The sequence below is a fragment of the Gobius niger genome, assembly GCF_951799975.1.
Source record: "Gobius niger genome assembly, chromosome: 19".
Taxonomy (NCBI): Eukaryota; Metazoa; Chordata; class Actinopteri; order Gobiiformes; family Gobiidae; genus Gobius; species Gobius niger.
In genome coordinates, this window is record NC_136870.1 from 8,223,022 (window position 1) to 8,249,826 (window position 26,805).

The following is a 26,805-nucleotide window of genomic DNA, read 5'->3' on the forward strand; positions in this document are numbered from 1 at the left end:
TGACCTGAGCTACTTCATGTTAACTTCAGCAACAAAAAATGTTCTGCCTTGGCCTGACATGAAACAAGAGAAAAGCGTCTTCCTTGCTTGATACTATGTTACCTCTAGCTCTTGTAGCTCATGTTAATAGTTGCTAAGGCAATTAAACAAACGCTTTACATCAAACACACAGATTGCACAGTGGTTTTATTTCTGGCCCCAAATCCTTCTCCCGCCACTTGTGCGCCGCCATGTTTGATTCTGTCACCATGCCCTCTGATTGGCTACTAGTCATACATAAGTCCTGAAAGGGAGAGGATGAGGATTTACATCTCAACTCTCATTTTTTCCATCTTTAAAATTGCAATTTCTAGTTCCAGTTACTAATACTTATGGCTTTCATTTGATTTCAGGGATGTATACCGCTCCAAGGCTGCCAGGTGAACGAACTAACAGCAAATCCAGATGAACCGGGCAGGCACCTTTTCGAGATTGTACCAGGTGAGCTTTTTCCAGTCTTCTTCAGTGCTTCGTTATCACAGCTGTCTGGTGAATCAGGTACAAATGGAGGACAAGAAGAGACAGAGATGACACGTGTGATGTCCGAATGACACCCAGTGAGAGAGTGACAAAGACGCGATGAGATTAGCGTGATTCAAAGCCAGTCTGTCCACACACACACGGCGCCCGGTGGAGTCAGAGGTGACGACTGGACCGCAGGGATAAGAAAACCATTCTGTCACACGCCGGGTGTCGGAGAAGGTTTACGAAAACTGCTGCTCGGACTGAACGGAAAAGTAATGATTCGTTTTTTATACATGGTTCTGGAAAACAGCCAGAAATCAAACTATACTGGATATTTTTACTGTAACTGGGCACTCATTGTTGGTGATTTTAAACTTACAAAGGCCGTTTTATAAATATATTTCTTATCAAGATGTGACTTTCAAATTAAATTGCTTCAATGACTTTATTTAGAATCATGTGATCAGAATATAAGCCTGCTCTAAATAAATAAATGATGCAAGAATTGTATTCAGTCACTGCATGTTTGGCAATGTCCTCTGTCACACAGCAAGGTTACTGCATGAGGTAATGCTGTTTGATGTCGACTTATTACAATTCAAATAGAGCTGCTGAAATGTTGACTGGGGGAATCAGACTCTTGACCTCACACATTTGCATTAGAAGGATTTTCTAAAAATGCCTGAATACAAATTACTTTCTAATCTTGTCCTCAGGTATATTTTCATACTACGCATTTGAGACAAAATAGATCTCGACACAAATCCGACGATCCGTTATACTGATTTGTTGACAGTATATTAGGATATTCACGTTTGCACATCAATACCTGTCGCAGGGCATTCCCTCTGGCTGTATGAGATTTAGTCAATGCTGATTAGAAATGTAAAGGTTTGCCCGGGCTGTCCCTGTGCATTAAATCTTTCTCCTCACGTCGCAAATCCCTCAAGTGCTATTCTGTGTTTGTGCAGCAGAGAGCACTGTTAACCAAGTTTATTTGTCCAAGTCCAAGCAACCTCATCAGGCGCCGTTTAAAGGCTCTCATAAGTAAACACCAAACCGCTTATTGCATCTACACAATAACAAAACAAGAACTTCAGCAAGTGAAGAGACACAAGCGTTTTTGTAGAGTGTGCTACAACAGTGTTTCTTACTTGTGGACAAAGGTGATTCATTCTCAACACGAGGGAATAAAAAATAAATAGGATCCAAAAAGGCTCTCCATCACTGGGAGCAGCTGTGGGTTGTACATCTCTGGACACTGACCGGGGACGTCATTCTTCATGTGTTGCTTCACCAAGTCCCACCTCGGGGCTAAACACGGGTTGGTTTGTTCCGTTTACGAGCTCTCCCAATTCATTCTCCACTTGTGACTCCTATAGCTGTGAATATTGAATTTGCTGTTATCTCTAATGTACAAGAAGTAGAAGATGGACAAGGACACAGGCACCTGGGTCCAGTAATGTTTTTTTTTTTTTTTCCTGCGCAGTCAGTATTTGCTCAGAGGTCTCTCTCTGTGTTTAGAATGGCCTGTGGGCTTGTGAGCCTCTGTGTGTTTTGTTTATGGCCGGTCAACATGGCAGACTGGTGTGAATGCAATGGGCCCACAGCGGAGGCTAAATGCCAGAGCCGTGTACGCTGACCACCAGTCATGCTCCAGGTTTCACTCATGTCTGTGTTAGGAAGTTATAAGGCAAGGCAAGTTTATTTGTAGAGCACAATTCATACACAAGGCAATTCAAAGTGCTTCACAGTTGCATAAATAATAAGAAAACAAATACAATCAATAAAAACATCAACATAGAATTAATCAATTACGTAAGAGGCAAGAGTGCAGATAAGATTCTTTCAGTTATATGCATTTTTAAGTCTTGTTTAGATTCGCTCTGTCTTGAGAACTATTTTAAGTCTTGTTTTGACTCGCTCTGTCTTGAGCACTATTTCGCTCTGTCTTGAGCACTATTTTTAAGTCTTGTTTGGACTCGCTCTGTCTTGAGCACTATTTCGCTCTGTATTGACACTATTTTTCTTGCTCGTTCACACAAAGTTACCTAACCTCTGTTTTTGTTGCTCCTTCTCCTCTGGACATCAACATAAAATTAATCAATTACAGTAAAAGCATTGTAAGGGGATTTCACAAAAGACATTTATTGTTATGGGAAGTTCATCCTGCATTATTGTGAGGAGTAAAGTCTTAGGGATGGAAGCTGGAATTGAGCATGTCAGCAGCAGGCGTCAACGACAGATTTTTGATTGTCAATTGCAAGTTTAGAAATCCAATATTTTGAACTATAGTGTGTACTTTTTTAGTCTTATTGTTTAAAAAAGCACAAAAATTGTCTACATAGCACCTGTGAACAGACATAACCAAGGGACCCAAGATGGAGGCACACTTTGTTTCATCAGAGTTGATCAATCATTTCTATTTCAGTGCTCCATTCTCTACTGTAATAAGAGGCTTGTCCCCGAAAGAGCCCGGGAGCCAGACAGTTCATCTGGGTGCTGTCAGTGACTGATGGCCTGTGCTCCAGGACCACTGTGTGTGTGTGTTTAGCCACAGGAGACTCCTCCACAGCCATGTTTATAAAGGAGACGGCTGTGCTGCAATAGCAAGATACAAGAACGATATCAGAGATAAGAAACACAGAAGCGCCTATTGGATGATAAGACATAAAACAATGGAATGAGACAGAATAAATGAAGTTGACAGCCCAATTTTAAGACATAGAGAATAAGGTAGGATTGAAGTACATATTTAATAGGGCTGGGCGATATAACAATAAATATGGAAAGGTGATCACAGGTCGGAGCCTCCATACCTTTTAAAGGCAATGTAAAGACTGTGATAGAAGACTGTGGTAATGTTGAAATTGTGATCAAGACTATTTACCGTTTTACTGTAGCCTCTACATCAGCTTTGTCTGAAGGAACTCAAGGTCCAAGATCCGATTGAAATCTTTGTTACTTTCTGTCCGTTGCTCTCAAATGGTGCATGAGCGCACAAAAGTAAGAGCTCGCTTTGAATTTCTTGGTGAGGTAATTATAAGCTTGCCTTCAGCCAGTACAATTGCAGACAAACAAAGCAGTGGCTCAAAACAAAGCTCAGTCATGTGCTCCTGTCTCACAGCGGCGGGCACAGGGGAAACGATCAAATGACTTAACATTGCAAAATGCTTTGTGAAAGGCCGACTAAAAGCTGTAATCCATATTTGTTTGAAGCAAATAATCCAACTGTAATACTGACTTGTGCCACACAGTTCTTGCCGTTTAGAATAATTCTAGGGAGCGTCAAAGAGAAGCAGCAACATGTGCGTGTTATTCATCCTTACGGCAGCAGCACAAACAAATGATCAGAGCTGACTTCAAGTTCAGGCCTTTGTGAATGGCACATGATTGAGTCTTTATACATACAATAAAAACTAGCCAACAACAAACAAGCTGCAGTCGCTGTAGTTGAGTGTGGTGGTCTGAATATGGGTTAGTGGGCCAACAGACTGTGCAGTCAATACAGTTAGTCCCAAAAGGTCTTCTTCACTGTCTATTGTGTACATGTCCATCCACGTAAACGGAAACGTGACAGATAATAACACTCAGTTGAAAAATGGAACACTCTTTTGCATCCATTGTATGTGTCCCTTAGAACTGTACTGTACAATACTTTAATTAGAGGGAGCAACAAGTATCCACTAAAAGCCAAAGTCAAGCTGACGGCTAAGGAGTGGTTACTTTTGTCGCTTGAACCATTTTGCTGGAGCTTTAAGTTCCATAGTCCCACTGTGGGCTCCGTAATGAGGCTAAATGGAGAAAGAAAAGGCCTGAAGTGTGTTGCCAGTGTCTCAGGGATCGATTAGCATTGTCTGCTCTGTCCTGTGTGTACAAGTTTGTTTGGCAGAGAGTGAAAGCCGGCCCATTCCCATTGAGCGCACACTCGGTGACAGCCCGGGACAGAGAGGGAGAGCCTTGTCCCAGTCCTCCTCAGGGATTTGCTTCTCCCCAGGGGGCTGAGGGAACAGACCTGCTGAATGGCCCCAGTAAAAAGAGCGAAGGCCAAGGAGAGGAGCTAGTCCGTCGGCTGTGGCTGGCACCGAGCGATGCCTCACGGGCCGGTGCGGTTCGCCGGTGCTGCCCGCTGCTGCTGCTGCTGCTGCTGCTCGTGGAGGGACTCGGCGGCCCCGGACCGGGCTGCTCAGGCATGGGGCCGGTGTGCTGCAAGCCCCAGCGGCTGAAGAAACAGCATCTCCAAGGTAACGGGAAGCAGATGCTGGAGAGTTTTTACAAGAGCGGGGCTTCAATGGGGACGGTCCCGAGAGGAGCGTCTGGGGTAACTTTCCAGACGGATGGGGCGCACATTAACGGCCAGACTTTGACTTTTGGAATAATTTACTTACTTTATTTTGGTTTTACTACGCAGCGAAGCTTCTTTGTGGATGATACTATGGGGCGTTGTTTGAAAGTCTGTGTCTAGACAGGAATTTGAACGGAATTTGGAGTGTGATAACTTTCAGCATGTAAGACAAACTCAGCTGGGAGCGCCTTTCGTTCGCATTTTAAGTCTAATTTATAGTATGTGTTCATAACCAATGTCTGAGCAATGTTTTATTTTAACAAGATATGACTGTTTTGTTGAAATTTTTGCAGGAATCTCTACTGTTCGTGGATTGATTTGTATTCTGTCCTAGCTACAATTGTAATTTCAGGAAACTAGAGCAGCACATTTCTGACTGAATCTGAATCTTAGGAAGATATCGACCTGTATTGTTCATGACAAGCCTCACAATTAGATGTGCGATTTGTACAGTGCTCTGAGAGGCACCACAATGCATTGAGACCATAGTGTTTGAATGGCAGTGTACAGAAGGCTATTTGCGCCACTGTAACGCTAATGCATCTGACCAAAAACAGCCTCATATTCAAAGAGAACGGAAGAGGAGCAGACTTCGGGTAGACTTCACTCACAGGTCTCAAGTCTCATGATTCATTCAACAGACAAGACGTTATAAATTCATCAGCAAAGATAAAGTCCAGATGCCCCGAAAGGCAGTTAGCAGCCTATAGTGTTCTCTCAAGATCTCGGGCAGCACTGATTAAACCATTTCACCTCAATTATTAATTATTCATTTCTACAGCCATTTTTGGTGTCGTTTTGAGAGTGTGTCTAATAGGCTAACAGGTTGTGTACGTTTTCTCTTTAGCTAGCAGGTCCAAGACAAACATCACACATAGGGCAATTACGTAAAAGCTTCCCTGTGCATCGTTCCTTCATGGGGATTGTGGCTGATGAAGAGCCAGGAGCTTATTGGTTACTGAAATGATAGTTACCCACAGCGCTCCATGTGACGAATGAAAAGGCCTGATCCAGTCCATCATCAGCGGTATGCACAGTATGTCATATATTTCCTTTAGGTTCCTTCAAGTCCTGCGGTGTTGAGTAACTGATCACTTGGGCTTGTTCCATGCCTGACAGGATGATTAAGTGAGATGCTCATCCTCCGCTGCAGTGTGGCGAGAACGCTGTGCCCGGGAAAGCAAGAGCGGGCATCAAGGGTGGAACAAGGTCACGCAGTAATGTCTGTCAGGCTGTCTTATGTTTATGGATCATGTGTGTGTCATATCACGCCTTGTTCTTCACTGCTCCAGGGATGTTCATCATTTCATTTGCATCTCTCAGAGTTCGATTCTAACATAATAATCAAACACAAAGCATCGCACTTACTGTTTTACTCTCCGAAGCGACAGCAGTCTGACATTTCCTGAACCCTACCCCCGCAATAATGACTACAGATACGCTATACTGTACCTTCAATAACCACAAACTCCCAACGGAAGCAGCGTGCACTACAGAGGGGCTTAAATGTCACTATCCAGACCGGAGCAATAGAAATCAATCCATCACTGAGACTTTGTGCTGAGAGCGGGGCGAGCTGGAGTGGAATAGTGTGTGTGTAAAGTGCTGTCTTAATTGGCTCCAAAAGGAGATCTTTGTACCGGTCATTTATCTGTCCAATCGGGGCCGGCGAAGGTTCCACTCGCTGCTTTTGGACTAACCGCTCGCTTCTAATGGATCTGTGTACTCTCAGTGAGGGCTAATAAGGGTCCTCCAAGCTTCTTTATGTCACAGACTCCACTCTTTTCACTTTAATTGGCCTCTTGAACTGAAGGCAAATGGGAAGAAAATTGCCAACGGTCCTCATTAGTTTAGTATCGATTTGCACGCGTTTAAAAACCCACTGAAGAATCTTAATTTGTAATGCTTGTACTAGTGCAGGAGAACGGTGGCCATGCTGATTTTATTATTATGAGCTATATCAGAAAGAGGTTTTCAAACATTTGATTTGTGTAATGCGTATCTGACATGATGGAAGTCCCACGTGTGTTTCAGAGACAGTTGGAATATGGATAATGTCAAATGTGTTTTTAAGACATATTAATTTCATAGTTGAGTAAATGGCTCCCAGCAGCTGTTTTATGGAGGGATAAGAATCAAACAGCTCTGAACCTGTAACTTTTACTGTCTCAAGTTGATTTTGTGTATTATTATCAATATAATTACAACAGCTTTAAAGTTGCAACTGTTTTTTGTTTGATGAAGTATCAAATATTGCTCATTTTGGCTTGTGAAGTACATTATGACATTTTTCAAGGTAGAAAGATGAGTATAGAGATTTTTTTATTATCATTATTTTTTAGTTCATTTCCTTTATCTTATCGTATACTGTATGTGGCGTGGAGCCCAACACATGCCACAGACAGACCAAGTAATATAAAATAATATACACTTGGGAGAACCCCCTTCAGACTGGCACCAAGATTACAGATGCTTTTTGTGCACCAAAGCACAGTATTACTGATATTCTTCTCGAAATACTCAAATCTCTTTGTTTGTTCACTTTATTATGACATGTGATTCATCATCAAAGCAAATACTGACACATAAATGACTTCTCACATTTCTTTCTTCTTTATACCTACCAATTACATATACTTACAGCAATTACTTCCCAAAAGGGTAGTCTTGCTAAATTTAAACGTGAAATATCACAGAATGTAATATCTCTGATCTCAGTGCAGCCGAAGCCAAAGTGCTTTATTTGTCATGTATGTATTTGTTTAATGTTGAAATCACCAGGATTACAAATCAAGCTCCTCCATGTTTTTTTCCTTTCCATTATCAACATGTGTTATACTTATGCAAACACATCCTCAGATTAGGGTTTGCTGGGAGGAGAGTATTTTGAGGCGCTGGCCCGCAGGACGTGGGGCACATCCACAGGCCGTTTGACGGTGCTGTTCATCAGGACGGTGTGACTTTGGGAAGATGGTGACAATGGCACTTAGCTTTATGGCACCTCTGTTTCTATTTGGATTCCTCAAGGCTTAATGACTGTGACAACACTGACTGTGACTGAAGCAGCGACATCACACAGCAGTGAGGGAAATGAGCTACACATTTTCTTTTCAACGCTAATAATTCATATGTATTTGCTTGATATCTTTAGTTTCATTTTTATGAATGAAATAAAAGATTGAAACTTACACTACATTTTGTTTTCAAACTAAATACTTCATATATTCAAGTTCCACAGGCCTTGCAGTCATGAATGGGGTAAATATTTGAGTTTGCCCAGAGTAACTGTGCCCTCTAGTGGCAACACAATTGTACTGCAACAAAGAGGAAACTTCTCTCATCCAGATCGACACTTAACGAATACGCATAGTAAAAATGATACCTTCTCGTGTGTCTGCAGGTGGAAGTGGAGAGAAGGACCGGGCGCCCATCAGCCATGAGTCCTTCCTGCTCATGGCCAACACTCAGAGCGACATGGACGACTGGGTCAAGGCCATACGTCGGGTCATCTGGGCTCCTTTTGGCGGAGGTAAGGCTTTCAACTCCACCGCATCTGAACACGACACAGAAAAGAGTCTGATGGCTGTGCAAGGTGCAGGGGCAAAAGCTAACAAATCAAAAACAGTGCACTATTTCATCATCATTTTTGGTCATTTTCCTGGGCCTAGGGTGTGATAGAAAATAAACCAACAGGTAAATTAAAAGCTAGATAGAAATGTAGATTTGTTAAAAGTTAATATCTGATTGGTTGAGTTTACAACATTATTTAATGCCTGCCATGATTTTCAGATGGACACTGTTGGGCAAGTTAAATCATAATATATTCTATATTAGTAGTAACAGCTTTAAAAATGTACAATGCTTGTTTTACATATTATTGCTTCAAAAATGTAGCTGAGTTACACTACTGAGTTACTTCTGAGTTACTTTTGGGAAAATCTAAACTGAAAATAGTCATAATAAAAGTGCAGTCAAAGATTTCCTTCACTTTCCCCATTCTCTTATGATAACATTTGGCATTTTTACATTTAGACATTTAACCTCTTACCACCCGCCTAAACCAAATGCATTCTGTCCTCTTAGGTTATTATATAGGCCTGTGTTGAATTTTCGTCACTTTTTGGTTGAGTTTTTGTCACATTTTTGTTGACTTTTTGTCACTTTTTGGTTGAATTTTTGTCACTTTTTGGTTGAATTTTTGTCACTTTTTGGTTGAATTTTTGTCACTTTTTGTTGAATTTTTGTCACTTTTTGGTTGAATTTTTATCACATTTTTGTTGAATTTTTGTCACTTTTTGGTTGAGTTTTTGTCACATTTTGTTGAATTTTTGTCACATTTTTGTTGAATTTTTGTCACTCTTTGGTTGAATTTTTGTCACATTTTTGTTGAATTTTTGTCACTTTTTGGTTGAATTTTTGTCACTTTTTGTTGAATTTTTGTCACATTTTTGGTTGAATTTTTGTCAAATTTTTGTTGACTTCTTGTCACATTTTTGTTGACTTTTTGTCACATTTTTGTTGCGTTTACATCCTTCTTTTCTTCTTATTTTTGTGGCTGTTTTGGTGCTTTTTTCCCAAGAAGCGTTTTGATTAGGGTAAAGCAAAACTGGAGAAAATGGGATCCGTCCAGGTGGGAGTTAAGAGGTTAAATGCACTTGAAAATCGAGTTAATTGAATTGTAACGACTAATATACTACCATAATTTGTTTCAGTAATATGCTATATTCTTAAGAAAAAAGTTATACATTTTTGTAACTCCTTACTTTTGTAATACGTTACCACCAACACTGCAGAGAGAGGGCTGGAGCCTAGTCCAGAAAGAAAAGCCATTAACATTGAGCCGTTCATTAGTGTTTGAGTAATCGCGGCTAAATGTCCTTTCAATTATGACTTTGTGACTGAATAACGAGGCCAGCTCTGGGCATAGCCAACCAAGGAGGCAGCAATCTACTGGAGAGAGAGCTAAAAATGCAGTTAATTGAACTGAATACTTTTATTTTCACCAGTTTTCACCGCTAGGGCTGCTGAAGTCGACACCTCTTGCCCAAGGTTGTTCATTATTTGAGATGAGAGCTAAGGGGAGGCAAACCCCAATCTTCCCAAGGGCGCCAAACTGCTGAATAACTAATATACATTTCTAAATTTATATTCTTTAACCCCTTAACTCCCACCTGAACCGAGCACTTTTTCTCCAGCTTTACCCCAATCTAAAAGCTTCTGGAAAAAAGGTGTGAAAATAGCAACAAAATTGAGATGAAAACAAGGATTAAAATGTGAAAAAAGTCGGAAAAAACGGACGAAAAAGTGACAAAAAAATTGACAAAAAAGTGAGAAAAATTTGACGAAAAATTGACAAAAAAAGTGATAAGAATTTGATGAAAAAATGCGAATAATTTGACGAAAAAGTGACCAAAAAATGGACGGGAAAAAAAACGAAAAAATTTGACGAAAAAGTGAGAGGTAAGGGGAGGCAAACCCCAATCTTCCCAAGGGCGCCAATCTGCTGAATAACTAATATACATTTCTAAATTTATAATCTTTAACCCCTTCACTCCCACCTGAACCGAGCACTTTTTCTCCAGCTTTACCTCAATCTAAAAGCTTCTGGGAAAAAAGGTGTGAAAATAGCAACAAAACTGAGACGAAAACAAGGATGAAAATGTGAAAAAAGTGAGAAAAAAACGGACGAAAAAGTGACAAAAAAATTGACAATAAATTGACAAAAAAGTAAGAAAAATTTGACGAAAAATTGACGAAAAATTGACAAAAAAGTGATAAGAATTTGACGAAAAAATGCGAATAATTTGACGAAAAAGTGACCAAAAAATGGACGAAAAACAAAACGAAAAAATTTGATGAAAAAGTGAGAGGTAAGGAGGGGGGCAAACCCCGATCTTCCCAAGGGCGCCAAACTGCTGAATAACTAATATACATTTCTAAATTTATATTCTTTAACCCCTTAACTCCCACCTGGACCGAGCACTTTTTCTCCAGCTTTACCCCAATCCAAAAGCTTCTGGGAAAAAAGGTGTGAAAATAGCAACAAAACTGAGATGAAAACAAGGATGAAAATGTGAAAAAAGTCGGAAAAAATGGACGAAAAAGTGACAAAAAAATTGACAAAAAAGTGAGAAAATTTGACGAAAAATTGACAAAAAATTGACAAAAAAGTGAGAAAATTTGACGAAAAATTGACAAAAAATTGACAAAATAAGTGATACGAATTTGACGAAAAAATGCGAATAATTTGACGAAAAAGTGACCAAAAAATGGACGAAAAAAAATCGAAAAAAATTGACAAAAAAGTGAGAGGTAAGGGGAGGCAAACCCCGATCTTCCCAAGGGCGCCAAACTGCTGAATAACTAATATACATTTCTAAATTTATATTCTTTAACCCCTTCACTCCCACCTGAACCGAGCACTTTTTCTCCAGCTTTACCCCAATCTAAAAGCTTCTGGGAAAAAAGGTGTGAAAATAGCAACAAAACTGAGATGAAAACAAGGATTAAAATGTGAAAAAAGTCGGAAAAAATGGACGAAAAAGTGACAAAAAAATTGACAAAAAAGTGAGAAAAATTTGACGAAAAATTGACAAAAAATTGACAAAAAAAGTGATAAGAATTTGATGAAAAAATGCGAATAATTTGACGAAAAAGTGACCAAAAAATGGACAAAAAAAAAACGAAAAAATTTGACGAAAAAGTGAGAGGTAAGGGGAGGCAAACCCCGATCTTCCCAAGGGCGCCAAACTGCTGAATAACTAATATACATTTCTAAATTTATAATCTTTAACCCCTTAACTCCCACCTGAACCGAGCACTTTTTCTCCAGCTTTACCCCAATCTAAAAGCTTCCGGGAAAAAAGGTGTGAAAATAGCAACAAAACTGAGACGAAAACAAGGATGAAAATGTGAAAAAAATTGAGAAAAAACGGATGAAAAAGTGACAAAAAAATTGACAAAAAATTGACAAAAAAGTAAGAAAAATTTGACGAAAAATTGACAAAAAATGGACAAAAAATTGACAAAAAATTGACAAAAAAGTGATAAGAATTTGACGAAAAAATGCGAATAATTTGACGAAAAAGTGACAAAAAAAATGGACGAAAATTGGACAAAAAATTGAGAAAACTTTTACGAAAAATTGAGGAAAAAATGGCCAAAAAAGTGATAAGAAATTGACGAAAAAATGCGAATAATTTGACGAAAAAGTGACAAAAAAAATCTAAAAAAAAAATAACGAAAGTGACAAAAAAGTCACGAAAATTTGACAAAAATGACATGACTGCCCAACAAAAAAAGTGATGAAAAAAAATCTGATAATGTGAGGAAAAAGATCAATTTAGTTTTCAAATGAGGTGTTACTCTGGCCTACAGGATTTGGGTAAAGCTGAACTGGAGAAAATGCTCTCGGTTCAGGCGGGAGTTAAGCGGTTAAACTCCTTTCTCTTGTCTTACCACAACAGCGTCCACATTTTAAACTGCAGCTTGTTTTTGGTCTTCACACCAGCCGTCTCTCTTCGCTCTCCAGACTTTCTTGACGCCTGAAATGAAATATGTACATAACGACATCCGACACAGGGCCATATATTAGCGCACAGTTACACTCCTGAACGCCAAGACCCCAGGCATCGCCTCCTCACCTCAAGTGTCATTTCTTCAGCCTGCAGTTGATTCTCACCTTCAAGTCCTATTATTAGTCTTCCTGCCGCTGCACCTGACAGAGCACAGATTTAGAATGAAGAGAGAGACAGTGTTATCGAGTTCCCTGTCATCCGCAAATGAAAAGGTCTGAGATGAAATATAATTGGGGTTACTTTGCGCCGGAGTGCCACTTCATATATAAAAATGTCATTGGTTTAGGACTCTATCTTTTTATAGCACGAGCCTGTCCGATGGATACAGTGGTGGCGGGATGCCTAACTAGTGTACTTGACATGAGTCCAGAAATATAACCAAAGCACGCCAGGGTGTGAAATGGGACGTTTGCAGCAGCTGAAGGGACAAGTGTCACATTACAAGGCTGCCGTACAGACTGCATATTAATATAGACTTGCCTATAGGAAAATAAAAATGGCATACCAATCACATACGTAGCGAAGAATCTCTGATGACTTCTTCCAACATTTGGTGCCATTATGTATAGAATTCATGCAATATGGCCAAACTAGCAAATTACTGTTTAACTGTAACTGCGGAACTGTTTGAGTGTAAGAAGTCTGATTCATTCATTCATTCATTAAAAGATTTAAAGCCACACCGCGTAAAATTTGAACAAAAAAATCGAATCAAATACATGCATTTATTTTATGGCAGATATATTATCACCATTGAAAAATACCTCATGAATGTACAAACAAACGTGCTTTTGCTGTGAGCGGCTCAGCTCTGCTAAGACATGACAGTAACTTTATCGGGGTGGGGACGTCTCCAGCTCGTTTCCATGGAGATGTGCACTGAACGCAGCAGAATTTGAGGTTAGGGTTAGGTCCTCATCCAGTCTTTGATTACCCACTGCAAAAATAGCATTTTCTGTGTCGAGCTGGTCCCTAGATGCAAGTTAGTCATTTTATATTCACTACTGCCACCTCAGGTCATACGTGTAACTGCACCTTCTATATTAAGCTCGTGCATGACGGCAATTCGGACCGAATTAACACTAGAGCTGCAACTAACGATTATTGTGTCATCGATTAATCTATCGATTATTCTTACGATTAATCGATAAATCGCTTGGCTGTGAATGGTGTAGGAAAATTAGATTTTTTTCAATTTTTGATCACATAAAGCTGAAGTGGTGTCGCTTGAGGACGTGTTGGAGTAAACTTAAAGTAAATGCTTGTTGGAGGCTCTTACAGCTAATTCTGATTTCTGTTTGGATGAGACACAGACAGATATTAATGAAATTTGCAATGCACAAAACACTACATACACTTACTATGAAAAACAAAGTAGGTTTTCATCAGAAATACTACATTTTCATGTCATTTTTGCTCTATTTGAGTTTGTGTGAAACAGAAAACGATTAATCGATCACTACAATAGTTGTTGACTGCTTCAATAAACGATTAGTCATTGATTAATCGATTAGTTGTTTCAGCCCTAATCAACACCTTAATGAGTGACAGTGCAGGATTTTGGTGAACAGGTCTGGGCTCATTCTACACATCAGGACATGGCTGTAGGGGGAGGAAAATACATAATTTTAACATTTTTAAACTCTGTATAGTGTTTGTACTTGAGTAAATGTAACCACCTCTGCTTATGGCAAACTACTGGAAGAAAGTACACGCTACAGTCTCTTTGAGATAGACTGTAGCGTGTGAAGACTATCCAAGGAGAATAAAACTAGCTTGACATTAGGGTTTTTTCTAGCGTTACCAAAAGTGTAACTCACACCTGGCAGTGACAGCGAGCTAATGAACCTGTTAGTGTCGGCTGCACCTGCTCACATTTGCTAGCTTAGACAGAGTAGCCTATATATTTGAAAAACTAGACATGCATTTTATTTATATCGCCAATATTACACCTACATAATAATAACAAAATAAAACAGTATTTTGGTAAATAAATGCACTTCGTTTTACCAGGGACAGTGAGTTTCTTTACCTAGCTTCCCAGATAGCAGCATTGACATTAGCCCTAGCTTACATTTGTGTTGCTCGCACGCGCTCCGCTTGTTTACCCTATAGTTTACAGTTCTCCCTTGGTCATATTTCATTTGCTTCCGTATATTCTCCCGGCTGGAGGTGGTCGCTCTCTGTTCTTGGTCTAAAATAGATCTGTCGCCAGCTTGTAGATGGTGGTTAACACACCGCGGTGCCCTGACCCTCAGTCAGTCCTGCTGTCAGCTGCTCTTCTCCGGACAGACACTTTCCCCACGCAGCTTTCCTTCTTAAGTTGTCAGTTCGCTTTATATTGAGTAAATACAGTCGCCAGTCCGATGCCGGAGCCGGAATGGATTAACCTGATCAAATGTGGCATTAGGATGTACGATAAAAGCGCCCTGCTTCTGTGCAGCACGTGTTCAGTGACTTATTATGACTACTGCGAGCTGCCCGCGAGCTGCTGCAGCCACCTCACAGGTAACTCTGCTCTTTGTGGATATACTGCAGTACTAGAAATATCTGGGAAATACATGCTGGCTGTGGGACAGTTTATTGCTTCAGAGAGAGCTCAGTCAGAGAAAAAGAACATTTAATCTGCCTTTGAAACTTCTTAGGTTGCGGTAACACTTTACATTACGGGCCGGTAAGTCCATGGTACTTACAGTGGTAATTACTAGTAATGACAGTGGTACTTATTTTGTACTAATTACTAGTAATTGGGGTTAGGGTTAGGGAGTCAGAGTTACCACTGTATCTCTCATCAGTGTTAATTTCGTCGACTAAAATATTTAGTCTCAATTTTAGTCAAAGTGATATTTTTGACGACTAAAATTGGACTAAAACTAAATTAAGAGTTTCTCATGAGACTAAAACTATGACTAAAATGTTCAGATATTTTAGTCGACTAAAATAAGACTAAATAAAAATGAAAAGGAGAGACTAAAATCATCCAAACTTCTATTGACCGTCTGAAAGAGCCTCAGATCATGTAAATTCTCTGCCAAAGGATCAGCTCTGAGCTTTGTTCATGTGGAGCAGCTCCATGAAGCAGAGGAACAAGATTAAATATGATTATAATGAATATTATCAATGCAAAGTCGACTAAATTAGTCTTAAATTTAGTCGACTAAATTGACATGCAATTTTAGTCGACTAAAACTAGACTAAAATTGAAAAAAAAAAATAGACTAAATCTCGACTAAAATTAAACTACATTTTAGTCAAAAGACTAAGACTAAAATTAAAATAAAATATGTTGTCAAAATTAACACTGTCTCTCATTTCTAAGAGATACAGGGGTAACTCTTAGTAATGAAGGTTGTACTTCTATTTACTATGGTACTTACTGGTGATTCAAGGATACTACAGCAGCAATTCATAGGAAGTAAATGAGGTACTGAAGTAATTTCTTGGATTGTGTGACTATAAAACAACATAAAACAGCATTAGGGAAAACAAGAAGTACAACCTTCATTACTAAGAGTTACTACTGTTTCTAGAAGTACATACCTTGTAATTCTCACTATAGTATCCTTTAAGTACCACAATAAGTACCTAGAAGTACCACTATTATTACTAGTATTTACCACTGTAGGTACCACCATCAGTATCTAGAATTACCACTGTAAGTACAAGGACTTACCGGCCCGTAATGTAAAGTGTTACCAATATGGTTAGCGTAAAATATTTGCTTTGACATATTTGATACATATTACAGGGAGCTGTTTGGTTATTTAAAGGCACACTGCGTAACATTCTGGACTATACTGTTGCCATCAGTACAAAACATGCTCCTAATGACCAGCTCGACAGAAAATGCTATTTCTGCAATGAGAAATCAAAGGATGGATTTGGATGGGAACCTATAACCTGTTTAAATCTCAAATTCTACTGACTTTAGTCGACATCTCCATGGAGACGAGCTGGAGACGCACCCACTCCCGGTAAAGTCATGTCACGTCTCAGGAGAGCTGAGCCGCTCACAGCAAAATCACATGTTTGTTCGATATATATTTCAATGCTGAAAATATCTGTCATAAAATAAAGGCTTGTATTTCAGTTTTATTTTTTGGGTAAAATTCTACGCGGTGTAGCTTTAATGCATAGTTATCACTGTGGGAAATTCCGCCTTGTATAGTGGTTAAATCACACTGTGAGAAAAGTTACAATTGAAGGTCCGATTTCTATCAAAACACTTTAAGGTTAGGGTCGTGCCATCTTGGGTTGAACATATTACAGCAATAGCAATAAACTAGTGGTGGGACTCGATTAAAACAATTTAATCGTGTTTATTATGGCCTTTGTAATTAATTAATCGCATTTAAGCAGCATTTATTTCGGGGTTGTATTTATTTTTTAGAGGTATACTTTAGAAGCTTCTTTGTATTTTCCGAACTCATCGGAAGTGGAGATGTGAGGCCTGTGTGAACATTTCAAATACTTTTTGGAGAATGATCTTTTTAACCCCTTTAACTCCCACCTGAACCGAGCACATTTTCTCCAGTTTGGCTTTACCCCAGTCCAAAAGCTTCTGGAAAAAAAGCTGTGAAAAATAGCAACAAAACTGAGACGAAAACAATGATGGAAATGTGACAAAAAAGTGAGAAAACATTGACAAAAAAGTGACGAAAAATTGATGGAAAAAGTGGCAAAAATGACACAAGAAATTGACAAACAATTGAAGAAAAATGACAAAAATGTGACAAAAAAAGTGACAAAAATTTGATAAAAATTTGGCCAAAAAATGACAAAATATGACAAAAAATGAAAAAAAAATTGATTAATAACTGACGAAAAAATGACAAAAATGTGACAAAAAAATGAAAAAAAAATGAGAAAAATGTAACAAAATGCTACAAAAATATGACAAAAATGTGACAAAAAAATGACAAAATGTGACAAAAAACGACAAAAAATGTATTAAAAAACTGATGAAAAAATGACAAAAATGTGACAAAAAATGACAAAAAAGTTACAAAAATGACTAGAAAAAAATGATGGAAAAAAATGTGATGACGTGAGGAAAAAGATCCTCTCGGTTCAGGCGGGAGTTAAGAGGTTAAATAGGTTCATGTCGGCGCTTAACTGTGTGAACAAACAACTTTGACTGTCAAATCGTTTTTGGCTTTACGTGTTGTTTGTGCCTAAGCAACGTCTGCAGGAAACAAAAGAAACTGAACTGTTGAAAGTTAAGTGCGATTAATTTCGATTCATATTTTTAACCTCACTAAACCTTATGTAATTAATTAATCAATCGTAGTGAATCAAAAAAAAGTCCCGGCCCGACATTAAACATGCAAAAATAACAATGTAAGGAGCATATTCTGCCTGTATCATTCCGATATTCTCATTAGCCTCCTCTTATAAATGTCCATCACTGAACTTAAATAATAATAATAAAATAAAAAAACCCAGAGGGAGGACCACAGAAGGAGAGATCCACTCTCGATGTCACTGTATCTGTGCATAGCTTGAAGTTTACATTCTATCCGGGCATTTTGCTGCGGGTGCATGATTACGTTACATAACCTTCTCTGCCTCGCGTGTGCGTCTGCTCCACAGGGATCTTCGGCCAGCGCCTGGAGGACACGGTGCAGTATGAGAAGAAGTTCGGGCCCCGGCTGGCCCCTCTGCTGGTGGAGCAGTGTGTGGACTTCATCAGGGAGAGAGGCCTGGACGAGGAGGGCCTCTTCAGGATGCCGGGACAGGCCAACCTGGTCAAGGAGCTGCAGGAGGCCTTTGACTGCGGAGACAAGCCTCTGTTTGATAGGTGTGTGTACTGAAGAGAAGATTAAAGTGTTTTTCTCTTGTTTTCCAAAGCCTGAATAAAGCGTAACAGGACATTTGTAGCAGTCGGTGATGCAGTAGTTTGAGCTTACGTTTAGGAACTGGGTTGTTTCCACCTCCTGTCCCACTCAAGCTTTAATGAAAGGACATTCTGTTAAGCCATTATAAGCTGAACAACAATGAGGCTGGTTCGTTTCAGCAGTTGCGTCTTCACAAAAAGGGAGCAGCACCATCTAGAAAGGCGCCATCCCACTTTCAAAGGAAGCTCCAGCGGATTAACAACAATGAAGTGCTAAAATATACAATTATACAGACAAGTTTAACATATAAGGCTTTGAAGGATTTGCCTCTTGGCTGCTCGAACGACACAGTTCTGAGACCTGATGGTGTTTTGTGCACTGTTATAAGTTTATGTGTATGTGGTGATGGTGATTCATGAATATCACATTTTGTTAAGTCAAACATAGACGTAAACAACTCTTCCAATAAGAAACTCACTCAGAGCAATTCATCGTGAACTCTGGGAAACTGAGAATGAAGGATTGTTGGGATATTTTTCCTTTTGATAAAAAATTCCCCAAAATTTGAGAAATCCTGCCATAAATAACCACAATGATGTTCCACCGGTGTTAATTTCGTCGGCTAAAATATTTAGTCTTAATTTTAACAAAAGTGTTATTTTTGCAGACTAAAATTGGACTAAAACTAAATTAAAAGTTGTTCATGAGACTAAAGCTATGACTAAAGTGTCCAGATATTTTAGTCGACTAAAATGAGACTAAATAAAAATGAAAAGGAGAGACTAAAGTCATCCAAACTTCTATTGACCGTCTGAAAGAGCCTCAGATAATTTACAATCACTGCTAAAGGAGCAGCTCTGAGCTTTATCATGTAGAGCAGAAACATGAAGCAGAGGAACAAGATTAAATATGATTATAATGAATATTATCAATGCAAAGTCGACTAAATTAGTCTTAATTTTAGTCGACTAAAACTAGACTAAAATTGAAACGATTTTTTTGACTAAAATTAAACTACATTTTAGTCAAAAGACGAAGACTAAAACTAAATTAAAATATGTTGTCAAAATGAACACTGTGTTCCACATAATTTCGTTAGCCACATAGCATAATTGCCTAACTCATTTTTGTTTTGATTTTGGAAAACATGTAAAAAGACGTTACATAGGAAACACATTGTTTTTCTCTTATTGCCATTTTAACAATACAAAATGACTTAGGCAGTTATGCTATGTGGCTAACAATATGTAGGATTACATTTGCAACAATAAAAACAATGTGCTTATTTAAAAAGTTTTTTTGCCTGTTTCCATCCCAGTCATTTATCTCACTTTTGAGACTGAAACCCTGAGCCACATTCCTGCCTCTTTCTTTAACCCTGCATTGTCTTCATTGTCCCGCAGTAACACGGACGTCCACACGGTGGCATCCTTGCTGAAGCTGTACCTCCGGGAGCTGCCTGAACCCGTCATTCCTTTCTCCAAGTATGAAGACTTCCTCTCGTGTGCGCAGCTGCTGGCCAAAGATGAGGAGGAGGTATGACGAACACCAGTCAAACTACATATATATATTTTTTTAAATATAAAAATGCATAATAAGTAATAAGCCTGTTGGCAGTTTACAGTAAGCGTGCATCCTTTATCCTACCTTTGTAAACACTGTCTTCCAGGGTGTCCAGGAGCTTGGGAATCAAGTCAGCAATCTACCTCTACCCAACTACAACCTGCTCAAGTACATATGCAAGTGAGTTCGGCGATGCTCACAGCTGCTAAACCTTTTCACAGTGTGGTTTATTGTAATGTCATGTGTGCATAAATTCCCAGGTTCCTTGATGAGGTGCAGTCCCACTGTAACGAGAACAAGATGAGCATCCAGAACCTCGCCACTGTATTTGGACCAAACATCCTTCGACCCAAAATGGAGGACCCTGTCACCATCATGGAAGGTAAGAATCTGAAATGCTTCATTTTGGTTCATTTGCAGATTGGATTTTAGTTAATTAATGTTGATATAATGAGGTTTAGAAGGAAAAGCAGTTGGGACACTTTTAGATGCAGAACAAAGCAAGCTAGTATGATAAAAGTTCATTTTAAAGGAGCATTATGCAACTTTTTATATGGAAAAAAAAATATAATTTTGCGTATTTTACCTTGTAGTGACCCAGTGGCAGTATGAGTGGTCAGCATGGTGCCTTTATTTTTCATGAACGTCGTTTCTCGGACGCTTTAGAAGGTTTTCACTGCTTACCAGAAAACCTACAAAACAATTGATCCTGGAGCGTCCTAGAGCCCACTGTGATTGAAAGTAAAGGTGACCTGCTGACCACTCATACAGCTGCAGGGTCAATACCAGGTCAAATACGCACTAATATCTACATTTTTTGCCACATAAAAAGTTGTACAATGCACCTTTAATATGGCTGTGAAATAAATTATATTTATTTGATCATTTTTTATTTTTTATTTGACACAAACTTCTTCCTTGTTAAATCAAGTAAATTTTCCTGTATGTAGAGAAACCAAATTGCGTAACTCTCAAAATATACAGGTACTGTTAAAACAATTTTGTAAAAAAATAAATATTAATAAATAAACGTTCAATAAATAAATGAATAAAAAGATGCAGAGGTGGTCAAAGCACTTGATTTCGTGACTTGAGTACAAGTACAGACACTAGTGGTTAAATATTTCTCCAATGAAAATGAAAGCTGTGCTCTGAAATTTTTATTTAAGTCAAAGTACAAAGTAAAGTACAGTATTTGTTCAACTCAGTTTAAACTAATGTTAGCAAAAATAACACTGCAGCTTTTCATGCGGAAATTGTGCCGAAATTCTCCTCTGCACGACGGCAAGGGGGCAACTTCTTTCATGTTGTGAGACAGTGACATTGACAGTACATCTGCACGGCACCACCTGCTGTTCTGGAGTGTGCATTAGTAGACTTTAAAATGAACAAAACACATGGTAAACTAACAGTAGAAAGTTCTCCACAAAAATACTACTCAAGTAAAGTACAGATCCTCAAAAACTGAACAGTAAACAGTTCATTTATATCGTTACTGACCACCTTTGTTCAGGTATTACTCCATCCTGACTCTTCCATATTAACCTCTTACCACCCGCCTAAACCAAATGCATTCTATCCTCTTTGGCTGTTCTATAGGCCTGTGTAACACCTCATTTGAAAGCTAAGACCCAAAAACTGATCTTTTTCCTCGCGTTGTTGCTGTGTTGTGTCACCTTTTGTATGTTTTTTTTTTTTTTTTTAATTTTGGTCACATTTTTGTTGAATTTTTGTCATATTTTTGTCACATTTCTGTTGAATTTTTGTCACTTTTTGATTGAATTTTTGTTGAATTTTTGTCACTTTTTTGTTGAATTTTTTGTTGAATTTTTTGTTGAATTTTTTGTTGAATTTTTGTCACATTTTTGTCACATTTTTGTCACATTTTTGTCACATTTTTGTTGAATTTTTAGTTACATTTTTGTCACTTTTTGGTTGAATGTTGGTTGAATTTTAGTTCACATTTTTGTCACTTTTTTGTTGAATTTTTGTCACTTTTTGTTGAATTTTTTTCATATTTTTGTGGAATTTTTGTGGAATGTTTGTGGAATTTTTGTCACATTTTTGTTGAGTTTTTGTCACATTTTTGTGGAATTTTTGTGGAATTTTTGTCACTTTTTTGTCACTTTTTTGTTGAATTTTTGTCACTTTTTGTTGAATTTTTTTCACATTTTTGTGGAATTTTTGTCACATTTTTGTGGAATTTTTGTCACTTTTTGGTGGAATTTTTGTGGAATTTTTGTCACATTTTTGTCACATTTTTGTTGAATTTTTGTCACATTTTTGTTGAATTTTTTGTCACATTTTTGTTGAATTTTTGTCAATTTTTTGTTGAATTTTTGTCACATTTTTGTCACTTTTTGGTTGAATTTTTGTCACATTTTTGTTGAATTTTTGTCACATTTTTGTTTGCGTTTACATCCGTGTTTTCTTCTCATTTTTTGTGGCTATTTCGGTGCTTTTGTCCCAAGAAGCTTTTTGATTAGGGTAAAGCCAAACTGGAGAAAATGGGATCCGTTCAGGTGGGAGTTAAGAGGTTAAACCATTCATATTGTCTCCCCCTTTAGGCACCTCTCTGGTCCAGCACCTGATGACCATCCTGATCCGCGAACACAAGCGTTTCTTCTCGGGCCGAGAGAACGAGGCCCTCACCGTCCCGCAGACCGCCGACCTGCCCCCGCACCAGCTCCACCACCGCAGCCTAGGAGCCTGGATCTCCGAAGAGGACCTCCAGAACTGCCCCGTGCCCAACCAACCAGAGGCGGCGGCGGCGGCGGACCTCCAGAGCGACGCCTCCTCCTTAGACGCCAAACTGTGCGGCGCCGTCACCCCCACGCAAACTCCCAAAGCCGGCAAGGGCGAGACCGTCGTCAGCCCGAGCAAGCAGGTCAAGGGCGCGCCGTCCTGGAAGTACTCGTTCAAAAGCTCCTCCGCCCCCCGCTCGCAGCCTCAGGCCAAAAGCGGATCGGTGGCGGACACGAGCAGCGTGTCCACGGGGGGCGGCAGCGGCGGCGGCGGGAACTGGCTCATGAACGGGCTGTCGTCCCTGCGGGGTCATCGGAGAACCTCTTCCGGCGAGCGATCGACCCGCGACCGAGATTCCACGGGCTCCTCGCAAAGACTCTCCACTTACGACAACGTCACGTCGTCCTCGAGCTTGGGCAGCGTCCCGAGCGTCGCCAGCACGCCGTGGTCCACCTCGTCCTGCGAGATCTCCGTGCCGGATTCCGGGAGCAGCGGCGGCGGCGACCCGTCGGGCGTCGGGACGGCGAGCGGGAACGGGGACGGGGAGAAGCCGGACTGGATGATGGAGGGAGGCCACCGGGACATGGACAACCCGAGCTCGGAGCCCGACAGCTGCGAGGCCATGGAGCTGTGCAGCAGCAGCGCCCCCTGCAGCGAGAACGGGAACGCGGCGGGGGCGGCTCCGGTGCCGTCCATCGTCATGTCCGAGGACGGGGACGAGGTGAACGGGACGCTGGGCAGTTTGGTGGAAGGGCTGAAGGAGGAGCTGAGGAAGCAGAGGACGAACTATGAGGCGCGCATCAACAAGTAAGTATGTATGTGGATGAATGCTGTGCAGCGAATAACTTAAAGGTGCACTGTGTAGCATTTTAGACTCTACTGTTGAGGCAAAACATGCTCCTTATGACGCTGTTACTGCAGTGTGCAATAAAAGAATGGACTTGGATGAGAAACTGACCTGTTTAAATCTCAAATTCTACCGCCTTTCGTCACATCTCCATGGAAACGAGCTGGAGACGTACCCACTCCCAGTAAAGTTAACAGTAATATCTTAGCAAGGATGAGCCTCATAAATGTTTGTTTGTACATTTATGAGGTATTTTTCAATGATGAAAATATCTCATAAAATAAATGCTTGTATTTCAATTATGTTTATTGGGTAAAATTCTACGCAGTGTGGCTTTAAAGGTGCATTATGCAACTTTTTATGCGAAAAAAAGTTGATATTTGTGCATATTTGACCATGTAGTGACCCAGCGGCTGTATGAGTGGTCACAGTGGCGCCTTTACTTTAAATCACGGTGACCCCTTGATGGTCCAGGATCAATTGTTTTGTAGTTTTTCTGGTGAGAGGGTCCGTTCACAGTGAAAACCTTTCAAATAATTGATCCTGGAGCGTCCTAGAGACCACCGTGATGGAAAATAAAGGCGCCACTGTGACCACTCATAGAGCTACAAGATCAAATACGCACAAATATAAACTTTTCTTTCCACATAAAAGGTTGCGTAATGCACCTTTAATAATTACTTGAAGGCCGACATTATTGGCTAAATTTGTAAGGTTTTTCCACTAGGTTTATCTTGTCAGGCCATTAATGTAATAACCAGCCGATAACGTAAAGACTTATTACTGTTATTATGCTATTGGTTCAACAGTATTATTACGTTATTGGCCTGTTATTATATGATCGATTCCTACATGCCTTTAAGATTACAACAGTTAGCAGGAAAGTAGCATAAATTAGTATTCTTTGAAAAACCATGCGCAACATTTACAATAAAAATGACAAAATGCTGTTTTTTGCGTGTGTATATAGGTGAAAACTACCTGGGAAATAAAACAAATCATGTGTCTTCAATTTGAGTAGTCTCACCTCTCCTCAGATCTGACTCATACATTTGGAGTGGGATTTCACCGTCTCGTTTCCATGGAGACACTTTACTAGGTCAAATAAAAGAAATAAATATATTCGGTCTTCCGGTCTTTATTTTGATAGCAGCTTTTGAAGTAGCGACATATAACCGGGAATATTCCTCTGTAGGGCTGGGTAACTCACTTTTTTTATGATCGGTACTTTAACAACACTTGGTTTACGATACCGATACCTGTACGATACTTTTTCCCGATACCTATACTCAAATAATTGTCGTCTATAACCTGGAAACAGGACAATAATGTTTGGAAGATATGCAAATTTACAATATCGGGTTCATCTTCAATGTCATGAAATGTCTGATAAATTGGGAATAATTTCGGGAAAATTGGAGAAAAAAATGGTGGCAAAAAAATTAAGAAAAAAATTATAAATAAAACTAATTGGGAAAAAATTGGGAAAAATTCAGAAAGAAAAATAGGGTAAATATTAATATTAAAAATATGGTTAAAAAAAAAAAAAAAGTGTAAAAAATAAAGAAAAGAAAATGTGTGTTGATGCTGTCTCTGGACCAACAGCATCAAAACTGTATTTTTTTTTCGTACCTGCTTTCGATACCTTGTGTAACTTTAATATTGTAACAACCCACAATGTGACATTAACCTCTTACCACCCGCCTTAACCAAATGCATTCTGTCCTCTTTAGGCTGTGTAACACCTCATTTGAAAGCTAAGACCCACAAAACTGATCTTTTTCCTCACGTTGTTGCTGTGTTGTGTCACCTTTTGTATGGTTTTTTTTTCTTTTCTTTTTTTTTTTTCATTTTTGTCACTTTTTGTTGAGTTTTTTGTCACTTTTTGTTGAATTTTTGTCATTTGTGTTTTTAGTTTTTGTCACATTTTTGTAGAATTTTTGTCACATTTTTGTAGAATTTTTGTCACTTTTTGTTGAATTTTTGTTATTTTTGTGTTGAGTTGTGTCACATTTTTGTCACATTTTTGTCACATTTTTGTCACATTTTTGTTGAATTTTGTCACATTTTTGTTGAATTTTTGTCATTTTTGTGTCGAGTTTTTGTAGAATTTTTGTCACATTTTTGTCACATTTTTGTTGAATTTCTGTCACTTTTTGTTGAATTTTTGTCATTTTTGTGTTGAGTTTTTGTCACATTTTTGTTGAATTTTCGTCACATTTTTGTTGAATTTTTGTCACATTTTTGTTGAATTTTGTCACATTTTTGTTGATTTTTTGTCACTTTTTGATGAATTTTTGTCATTTTTGTGTTGAGTTTTCGTCACATTTTTGTTGAATTTTCGTCACATTTTTGTTGAATTTTTGTCACATTTTTGTTGAATTTTGTCACATTTTTGTTGATTTTTTGTCACTTTTTGATGAATTTTTGTCATTTTTGTGTTGAGTTTTTGTCACATTTTTGTTGAATTTTTGTCACTCTTTGGTTGATTTTTTATCACATTTTTGTCACATTTTTGTTACGTTTACATCCTTGTTTTCTTCTCATTTTTTGTGGCTATTTTGGAAGCTTTTTGACTAGGGCAAAGCCAAACTGTAGAAAATGGGGTCCGTTCAGGTGGGAGTCAAGAGTTTAAAATTCTCTTTCTCGTCCGTCAGATTGGAGGAGTCCAGCACGGCCCTTTGTGCCCAAATGGAGCGACTGGAGCAGGAGATGGAGCAGGAACGCAAGAAGCAGCGCATGCTCGAGATCAAGCTGCGCAACTCGGAGCGGGCGCGGGAGGACGCCGAGAACCGCAACCGGCTGCTGGAGAAGGAGATGGAGGACTTCTTCGCCACTCTGGGAGACTTGGCCCTGGGCGCGAGGACTAGTGACATTTAGGACAATACCGCAGGCCCCTGTGCGTTTCATCAGGGTTCATATTCCACTTGAGGATCAGGGCATTCCTTTTTCACAAAGACCTCTAGTATGGACACGCTGTCGTCCATACATCGCTTCAAATAAACTGCACTAAATCGAGACACGTCTTAATAACTGGACATCGGCAGGATTTACTTCACTGCTCGTCTTGTGAAGGCTTGTATTTAAAGGCAGAATGTTTCCACGGCCACTTTTGGAATTAACGCAAATGGATTGTGTGAATAGTAAAAGTCTGTTTTGGTGAACGCAACTGAATGGCATTTATCTCCATCAAAAAAAATGTTCGAAAGCTTTTATTACAAGGCTCATCGGGTTCTGAAGTTAGGTAGTGTTTAGCGTGATGGACAAAAACTTCAACTGATATATGATAAAGGCTTTACACTGCGACACATTATCGACAAGAGGCATTTTAAAAGGGGGGGGGGGTATTATGCAAAATCGACTTTTTAGAACTTTGTACCATGTTAC

At 39.2% G+C, this 26,805-nt stretch overlaps 1 protein-coding gene across 3 annotated transcripts in view; it reads left to right on the forward strand.

Annotated features, from left to right (window-relative positions):
• Positions 1-26,392, forward strand: part of arhgap22b (Rho GTPase activating protein 22b) — a 53,142-nt gene extending 26,750 nt beyond the window's left edge. For 2 of the 3 annotated variants that reach the window (XM_079577958.1, XM_079577956.1), the window contains 8 exons: positions 393-480; positions 8,250-8,378; positions 18,019-18,226; positions 19,667-19,799; positions 19,933-20,006; positions 20,087-20,208; positions 22,394-23,378; positions 26,076-26,392. In XM_079577958.1, coding sequence (XP_079434084.1) covers positions 8,303-8,378; positions 18,019-18,226; positions 19,667-19,799; positions 19,933-20,006; positions 20,087-20,208; positions 22,394-23,378; positions 26,076-26,298 — 1,821 coding nt within the window. In that variant the 5' untranslated portion in view covers positions 393-480; positions 8,250-8,302 and the 3' untranslated portion in view covers positions 26,299-26,392. Of the gene's footprint in view, positions 1-392; positions 481-4,347; positions 4,749-8,249; positions 8,379-18,018; positions 18,227-19,666; positions 19,800-19,932; positions 20,007-20,086; positions 20,209-22,393; positions 23,379-26,075 lie in introns of those variants that run through there. The other variant, XM_079577957.1, reaches the window with a different exon arrangement.
• Positions 26,393-26,805: the final 413 nt, after the last annotated feature.